The sequence below is a fragment of the Impatiens glandulifera genome, chromosome 6 (assembly GCF_907164915.1).
Source record: "Impatiens glandulifera chromosome 6, dImpGla2.1, whole genome shotgun sequence".
In the NCBI taxonomy this organism is placed as follows: Eukaryota; Viridiplantae; Streptophyta; class Magnoliopsida; order Ericales; family Balsaminaceae; genus Impatiens; species Impatiens glandulifera.
In genome coordinates, this window is record NC_061867.1 from 41,142,763 (window position 1) to 41,152,363 (window position 9,601).

The 9,601-nt window shown below is 37.1% G+C and overlaps 1 protein-coding gene across 1 annotated transcript; it reads left to right on the forward strand.

Annotated features, from left to right (window-relative positions):
* The first annotated feature begins 1,023 nt into the window (after positions 1–1,023).
* On the forward strand, positions 1,024–2,212 carry LOC124943618 (trifunctional UDP-glucose 4,6-dehydratase/UDP-4-keto-6-deoxy-D-glucose 3,5-epimerase/UDP-4-keto-L-rhamnose-reductase RHM1-like). Its single transcript, XM_047484099.1, has 2 exons — positions 1,024–1,910; positions 1,993–2,212. Exons 1-2 carry the CDS (start codon positions 1,024–1,026, stop codon positions 2,210–2,212), a joined length of 1,107 nt encoding a protein of 368 aa, XP_047340055.1.
* Positions 2,213–9,601: the final 7,389 nt, after the last annotated feature.

A 9,601-nucleotide genomic window follows, 5' to 3' on the forward strand; every position in this document is an offset into this window, starting at 1 on the left:
GTGTTAAACGTGTGAAAAACGTATTAAACATGTCAAAAACGTGAAAAACATGTTAAACATTTCAAAATGTGAAAATGTGAAAATGTGAAAAACGTGTTAAACATGTAAAAAAACGTGTTAAACGAATAAAAATGTGTTAAATGAGTCAAATAAATGTTAAATGAAAAAATAAAAATAAAATAATTTGGGTTACCCAATCCATACTCAACCCATATTAGTAAATAATATGGGTTGAATTATGGGTTGGGTAAATTTAATTTGGGTTGAATATGGGTTGGGTAAATTTAATTTGGGTTGAATATGGGTTGGGTAATACGGGTTGGGTTTACCCGTTTGCTCACCCCTAACGATATGTTTAAGACGTCGAGAATGTTGAATGCTAAAGACGTCGTCGAGATGAAAGAGTTCACGGTTCCAAATGAATCTGCAATTTGCGTTGACGAAAAAGAGAAGAATGTAGTGACGGAGAAGAAAGAAAAAGGGAAACTGATTTGCGTAATGAATAGAATAAGAAAAGAATAAAAAAATAAGGGTAAAATGATCGTTTCACATGTCAAAAATACTATTTTTGAAAGAAAAAAAATCGGGTTAGGTCATTTTTAAAATTTTGCCTATTATAAGGTCATTTCTTCAAATTTCCCAATATGATCAGTAGGAATATATACTTGAAGCCTTCTTCTTCCTCAAATCATCTCACCAGTCTAGATTCTTCTTCTTCGCCCTCCCGTAGCAACTAAATTGGTAAACTCATGATCCTTATCCTTCAGATTTCTATACGTCTTTTCATTCAAGTTGTAGTTGTTGGAGATTCACTGTAAATCTGCAGATAAGTTTATCATTCATGCTCAACATAATGGTTTATATTTGCTGCCTTGAATTTGCTACATTGCTTTGTTCTTTCTCAACCTGAAATCCATGAATATATATATGTTTAGATGATATGAATGATACTAGGTCTATGAATCTGTAATGGATAATTTCATTTCTTTTGCCTACTGACAACGTACAGACGGATTCTGAAAGATGGCGACGACAGCAACATCAACATATACCCCAAAGAACATCCTTATTACCGGTGCAGCTGGATTCATCGCGTCTCATGTAGCCAACAGACTGATTCAAAACCATCCTAATTACAAAATTGTCGTACTCGACAAGCTCGATTACTGTTCCAATCTCAAAAACATATCACCATCTTCTCAATCATCCCCAAACTTCAAATTCGTCAAAGGCGATATCGCCAGTCCTGACCTAGTCAACTACTTACTCACCACCGAATCAATCGACACCATAATGCACTTCGCAGCTCAAACGCACGTCGATAACTCCTTCGGCAACAGCTTCGAGTTCACCAAGAACAACATTTACGGCACGCACGTCCTCCTTGAGGCCTGCAAAATCACCTCCGGTCAGATCAGACGCTTCATCCACGTCAGTACTGACGAAGTCTACGGTGAAACAGACCAAGACGCGGTTGTAGGTAACCACGAAGCCTCTCAACTCCTCCCCTCTAATCCATACTCCGCTACAAAAGCAGGGGCGGAAATGCTTGTTATGGCCTATGCTAGATCGTACGGGTTACCTGTAATCACCACCAGAGGAAACAATGTATACGGCCCGAAACAATTTCCGGAGAAGCTCATCCCTAAATTCATCTTGTTGGCTATGAAAGGGAAATCTCTTCCGATTCACGGAGATGGTTCGAATGTGAGAAGCTTTTTATACTGTGAAGATGTGGCGGAAGCGTTTGAGGTGATTCTTCATAAGGGTGAAGTTGGTCATGTTTATAATGTGGGTACGAAGAAGGAAAGACGGGTGATTGATGTTGCTAGAGATATCTGTAAGCTGTTTAACATGGATCCAGAAACGAGCATTGAGTTTGTTGATAACAGAGCTTTTAATGACCAGAGGTACTATTCTGTATATATATATGTCCATTCTCTCCTCATTTCATTGCTGCTTCAACTCAATGTATTACCTTCTCTTTCACAGGTATTTTCTGGACGATCAGAAACTGAATTACTTAGGGTGGACGGAGATGATGGGATGGGAAGAGGGTTTGAAGAAGACGATGGAATGGTATATCGATAACCCCGATTGGTGGGGAGATGTTTCGGGTGCTTTACTTCCTCATCCGAGGATGCTTATGATGTCAAGCGGGATGGAAAGGCATCTGGACAGGCCTGAGAGTTGCAGCGACAATCCTTTGTGAAGTTTTTAAACTTTGGATTGATTCGTAGATTTATGTATGAGAAAAATGAAAATGTTGATTGAGAAAAAACGTGAATAACTTTGGGAGCCTTCAATCCCTTTTATTAATGTAATAAATCTGTTATAGTTCCTGAAATATCTATCAGGTTTTAATAAAACTATAAACTTATAAAAACATATAATATAAAATATCAACATATTTTCATATCTCTCCCTCAAATAAACATCCCTTAAGTTCATCTTGTCTTTAAATTAACAAAAGGTCGAAATTTTAAGGGCTTTGTAAAGATGTCAGCTTGTTAAATTTTTGAATATATATGCAATGGCTGAATAAACTTTGTTTGAAACTGTCCCTCACAATATGACAATTTATGTCGAGGTGTTTCGTTCTCTCGTGGAAGACTGGATTTTCAGTAATATGTATGGCAACTTGATTGTCGCAGCGTAGGGGAATCGGGAGATAACAGCATTGAAGTCTTTCAGCAGAAAAGTGATCCATTTCAGCTCACATACAGTTGTGGCCAGGCTTTGGTATTCCGCTTCTGTAGTGGATCGTGAGACTGTGTTTTGTTTTTTTTGTTTTCCAAGACACTAGGGCTCCTCCAAGTTTAACACAATAACCTGTAAGGGACCTCCGAGTGTCTGTACAAGTTTCCCAATCGACATCTGAAAAAGCCTCAAGTACACTATTAGTATTACAAGAGTAAAACAGTCCAAGTGAAGGCGTGCCTTTAAGGTACTTGAACACCTGTAAGGCAGCCTCCCAATGGACTTCCCGCGGTTTCTGCATATATTGACGTAGTTGCTGAACACTAAAACCAATATCTGGTCTTGTAAAACTCAAGTACATTAAACGTCCAATAAGCTTATAAAAACAAGCATCGAGTTAAACTCATGTAATTTTGTTACAGTCCTTGAAATATCTATCATGTTTTAATAAAGCTATAAACTTATAAAAACATATAATATAAAATATCAACCTATTTTCACATCCTTATCAATTTAAACAGACTTGTAAGTTGGTTGTTCCGCTTTCTAAAAGAAACAAGTTCTTGATCTATGGTAGGACCATTGAAATTAATGTTTTTAACTAAAATTAATGTTTTTAATTAATTATGGTATTGATTAGGATAATATGGAAGGTTATAAGTTATGTTATTTAAGTCCAAGATAGATAAAAAAAAATTATCGTGATTATATATTTACCTAGTAATGTAATGGTATGATTAAATAAACACAAAATAATAATATTTCATTTTTTTTGTAACCTCCCTTCCTTATTTTTCTCTTCAACCGAACATAGTGGTATATGCAGATTTGTGATTTAACTTCATTTTTATTTTGTATTAATGTCATTTTAATTTAAAATAGAGAGTTGTGCATTAATTTTATTGGGTTTGGTTTGAGTTGAGTTAGGTAAATCAGGTCAAACGAGTCAAACGAGTTATATTTTGGTCAATCATAAATAAACAGTTCAGGTTTATGTTAGAGATTTTGACCCGAATTACTAACATGTCAGGTTTATGTTAGAATCATTCAAACCGTTAACATGCTAACCTGAACCCGCCAACATGAAACTTACTTAGATTGTCACCCCTACTCATCTACCTCAAGGAATGCAAAGGCCGCCAAATCAGAGTAGCCAAATCTCTCTAGAGCTTGGTTTTTCCTACGGTTTGTATCTCGTGTTAACTAGTTGGTGCTAAGGTTCTTTTTTGGATCCCTACTTTCCTCCTCTACCAGACCGTCTATTTCATCCTCTTCACTAGCCTCCCCCGTGTTCACCAATTCATTAGTAATCCCTCAGGAACTACGCCTTAAATTCGGTCCTCTCTCTAGCGACTTTTCCAGCTTCAACTAACTGTGTTGTTCCATAATAGGACTCGTTTTCCTTAAAAATATGTCATGACTAATGATGCACTTATTTGTCTCCCCTTCCTTGTAAAACAGTTTCCAACCCTTTACTCCCTCAGGGTATCTAATGAACATACACTTCTTCTCTCTTGGATCAAGCATTACATTTTGTTAGTGCATGTAAGCCACACACCCAATACCTTCAAGTTGTTGAGTTTTGGAGGAGCGTCATTTCAAACTTCTTCTGGTGTCTTGCATTTCAATGCCATCGATGGAAAACAATTGATAAGATAAGATGTAGTGTTAACCACCTCACCCAAAACTATTTCGGTAGACCGACCTCAAACAACATACACCAGACACGCTCAAGTAGTGTTCTGTTCATTCTCTATGCCAAGCTATTCTATTACGATGTCTTTTTGTCAGTTTTGAGACAAACCATCCCTTCTTACTTGATTAACTGATTGAACTCCTCGCCTAGGTACTCTAAAACACTATCTGTTCAGAACTTTTTAACCTTCTTCCCGGACGAAGTCTCTACCATCTTCTTTCACTCCTTGAATTTAGTAAATGTCTCGTCTTTATGCTTTAAGATGTATACCCAAACCTTATGCGAACAATCATCAATAAAGGTGATAAAGTACCTACCTCCACCTAGAGTTGTAGTCCTCGCTGACTCTCGCAAGTCTGAGTAAACATAATTGAGTGTCTCCTGATTCACCTTAACCAATCACCCAAATTTCAAATTTCACCCTTGTTGCTTTAACTTATATGTAGTTCTCACAAAACTCAAAATAATCAAGGTCCTCCTTACCAAAATAGATTCTTTTACTCAGATCCTTCAAACCCGTCTCACTCACGTGCCCTAATCTCTTATGTCATAGAATCAAGGGCGATACATCTCGAGGTTCCGCTACTGCTGCCATATCACCAACCAAGGTGCTGCCTTGAAAGATGTAAATACTCTTCTTTCGCACGCCTCTCATTACCACTAGCGACCCCTTTGTGACCCTCAATATGTTCTTCTCACCCTTCCATGCAAAACCAAGTTGGTCTAGTAAGCCGAGAAAGAATAAATTCTTCTGAAGGTCTGGGACGTGTCGTACGTCCGTCAATACCCTCTCGATTCTATCACGCTTCTTCAAATGCACTATTCTAATCCCCATCATTCTGAAAGACTTGTTGCTACCTAACAAAACCTCGTTCAACGAATTCTTCTCATAGGTCTCGAACCAACTCTCCTTAGGTGTCATATATAACGAATACCCGAAATCCATAATCCAACTCTTGTCGAACTAATTAATGGAGACAACAAGAATGTCCGTAATTTTGTACCCATTCTCAACCTCTTGAACAACCTTCTCTTCTCCGCTTTTCTTCCCATCATTACTCAAATCTTGTTTAAAGTGTCCCTCATTGTCACAATTGTAGCATTGGTAGATTTCTTCCCGAGAGATTTCGAAAACATCTTCTTCTTTCTTTTAATGTCTCTCCTCTCGGTTATCCCTCAAACCAAGAATCCATCTCTATTTACATTGCTCTCTTTATTCTACTTCTTTTGGTCCTTTGATCTCAACACACTCATCGCATCATCGAGGGTAAGCTCCTCCCTCTCATCCTCGAGTATGTCTACGAATGTCTCATATGACGTCGGTAAATAATTCAAATACATCAACGTCTTATCATCATCCTTCTGTTTCTTTGATATTTTCTAAATCAAGGAGAATCTTGACATAATCATCGAGATGTGTCTGCAAGTCCTTTCCCTCAGCCATTCTAAACTTGAAGAATCTCTACTTAATATAAATCTGAGACGATAGTTGTAAGCACTAAAAAAATACATTCCCGATTTATAAAATTAAAATAATTAACCCCAAGGCCAAAACTCAATTAAAACAATCAATTATATTAATTATTGTGATAGTTAAAACATAATTAATTAAGGAAAATGGCCAAAACAAAAAAATTACCCCAAAATTATTTATTTAACCCTAAAATAAATTGGTAAAATATTTTCCAAGTTTATTTTAATATTTTTTGTATTTAGAAAGATCAAAATTAAAACCAAAAAGGATGAAAGAAAAATCAATTTCAAACAAACCCTTTAGGTTTTTATTAGATTAAGTTAAATAAAGAAAAAGGAAAATTAATTAAAAGAAAAATAATTAATTAAGGAAAAATGTTTTAATTCATTAAAATAAACTTAATTGAATAAGTTTAAATCAATACGACATAATATTAATGATGTGTTCGTGAACAAAACTAAGTTGTGCAAATGTCTATGCACAGGTACAGCTCAAGAAGTGCGAGTAGATGTCTCACTACAACAGACGCACTAGTCTTAAGAAGTGCGCGAGCAAACGTCTCACTTCAATAGACACTTTGGTCTGAAGAAGTACGCGAGTAAACGTCAAACATCAATAGACGCCTTGGTCTACAGAAGTGCACTAGAAGACGTCTCACTTCAACAGACGCCCTAGTCTAAAGAAGTGTGCGAGAAGACGTTTCACTTAAACAGATGCCCTGGTTTGAAGAAGCGCGAACATACGTCTCACTTCAATAGACGTCCTAGTCTGAAGAAGCGTGAGTAGACACCTTGCTTCAATAGCCGTCTGAAGAAGCATCCGCTTATCTACTTAGCTCATCATCATAGAGAACAACAAGGTTCGTTATTAACAGTCTGCCGAGTCATCTTAATTCTCTTATCTGTCACATACTCAAACATTCCACTAGCCCGCGTTGTACCTTCCATTACACCATGCTCTACCAAATATTCCGCAGTACGATTCGGTACGCCACGATCCAACGAATATACTCTTGCGTACAGTCCCGTACACCTAACATACATCCATCAGAAAGATGACACGTATCCAAGACTTAGATTTGACCGTTACTACACTTCAATATAAAAGGTGATCAGAGTACAATGACGAACTCTCTCTTCCGCACTCGAATTTAATTGCACGAATTCACGAATTGCTAAGCTATGTGTTTACTCTATTTTAAAGATTATTTTGTAATTCACTAAGCTAAGCTGAGCTATAATTTACTATTCTACCTAAGTGTATTTTCAGTATTGTAAGTTGAACAGAAAGTTGTCTGTTCAACAGTGAGTGATAGCTAGGAGTTCAGAATCAGGTAGTTGTTAAGTCTTGTGTCATGACTGTATTTATGTAGTTGATATACGAATCAAAGCCTTCTAGTAAAAATCCTTCTGGAAAGAGAAATAATTATTTAAGGAAAAAAATTTTAATTGATTAAAATAAACTTAAGTGAATAATTTTAAATCAATATGACATAGTTTTAATGATTTGTTCGTGAATAAAACTAAGTTGTGTAAATGTCTATGCGCAGGTACAACTCAAGAAGCGCGAGTATAGGTCTCACTTGAACAGACGCCCTGGTCTGAAGAAGTGCGCGAGCAGACGTCTCACTTTAAAAAATTCATTGACCTGAAGAAGTGTGTGAGCAAACGTCTCACTTCAACTGACGCCCTAGTCTGAAGAAGTGTGCGAGAAGATGTCTCACTTTAACAGACGCCCTGGTCTGAAGAAGCGCGAGCAGGCGTCTCACTTCAACAGACGTCCTAGTCTAAAGAAGCGCGAGCATACACCTTTGCTTCAGTAGCCGTCTGAAGAAGCGCCCGCTTATCTGTTTAGCTTATCAGCATAGCAAACAACAACGTTCGTTATCAACAATCTATCGAGTCAGCTTAATTCTCTTAACTAACACGTACTCAATTATTTCACTAGTATATGTTGTACCTTCTAGTACACCACGTTCTACCGAATATTCCATAATATAATCTCGTACTCCACGATCCAACAAATATATTGTTGTGTACGATCCCATACACGTGGTGTACATCCATTAAAAAGCTTACACGTATCCAAGACTCAGATTCGACCGTTGCTACACTTCAATATAAAAGGTGATTAGAGTACCACAACAAACTCTCTCTTCTACACTCAAATTTGATCGCACAAATTCACGAATTGCTAAGCTCTATGTTTACTCTATCTCTAAGATTATTCTTTAATTCACTAATCTAAGTTGAGATAAAATTATTGTTCTACCTGATTGTATTTTTAGTATTGTAAGTTGAACAGAAAGTATTTGTTCAATAGTTAGTGATATAAATAGGCAACTGTTAAGTCATGTGTCCCGACTAGGTTTATGTAGTTTCAATACGAATCAAAGTCTTCTTGTGAAAATCCTTCTGGAAACAGAAAAATTGGTGACATATGAGTTTTATCTCCGAACATCCATAAATCTCTTGTGCTATTTCATTTCTGCATCTTCTCTTGATGAGCTGTCATCTGAGTCGTTGTTAGTCCACTTCTTTTGCTTTCCTCAACCAGGAGAGCCTTTTGATCATTCTTATCATCCCTCTTTGGTTTTCTACAATCCGCCTTGAAGTAACCTAGTTTGTAACAATTAAAGCACTTCAAGTTATCTTTGAATTCATTCTTATAATTATTATTATTAGAATTAGAGTTAGAGTTATAGTGAGTCTTCTTCATGAATTTGCCAAACTTCTTGACGAAGAGTGACATGGTGTCGCTGCTGATCTGCTCAGCCGACTTCGCAGCTGTCGTGGCAGGTGATTCATCAGCAGGCACCAACACTTTTGTGATGACAGATGTGGATAGCTCCTATTAATTCCTTGATTTTATCTCAAACTCACAGGATTTAAGATCGACGAACAGGTCATGCAACTCCATCTTGTTGAGGTCTTTAGATTCCCTCACCGCCATCGTCTTTATGTCCCATTCTCTAGGAAGAGCTCTCATGACTTTAATGGTAATCTCTGTTAGGATCGGGATCGCCGAAGGAGACTAGGGTCTCGCTAAGGTGAACACTTACAAACACACATCGATTGATAATAACCCTGTTAGAGGTTAATATCGGTTTCCATTCTTCACAAATTGTCACAAACTCTTGAACCGAGTTCAAGTGCGGAAGTGTTTGTTTCAACTTGAAGCAACGAATAATCGGTTTGGAAGATACAAAAAGTAAAGAACAAGCGACACAAGAGATGTTTATGGATGTTCGGAGTAAACTTTCCTACATCATCCCTTCTTCTCGACCTTGAGAAGGATACTATTCTCAACTTTGAGAAGAGTATTCACTAGAAGATTTGGTTAAATACAACACATTGTACACAACCCAGTCGAACAGTCAGGACTTAGTTACTGCCTGCTTTCGAAATCTTAGCACACATAACACTTGTTGATAGACACTCTATAAACTTACAAAGAACTTGATACAATGATTTTCGGTATGAAGACACTCTCACACACAAAAATATGCTGAAACAAAAAACTTGAATATATTTGGAGATGAGATTGATCTGGTAATGGAAAGCATTTATTTAGATGCTCTATTTAATCAAACTGGAGCTCATTTAATACTGAAGGCTTTTAATACCGGAACTCATTTAATACCGAAGTCACACCTCATTTAACCGATGTCTGAAACCGATTGGTTTCACAACCCTAGTCACCCGTGTGACAGACGAGAGTACTTATCACTA

Bases quoted from the DNA above. Each gene is read 5' to 3' on its own strand.
- LOC124943618 (XM_047484099.1), top strand. From the start codon at position 1,024: ATGGCGACGACAGCAACATCAACATATACCCCAAAGAACATCCTTATT. The intron at 1,911-1,992 runs GTACTATTCTGT...TCTCTTTCACAG, and splicing joins AGAGCTTTTAATGACCAGAG to GTATTTTCTGGACGATCAGA.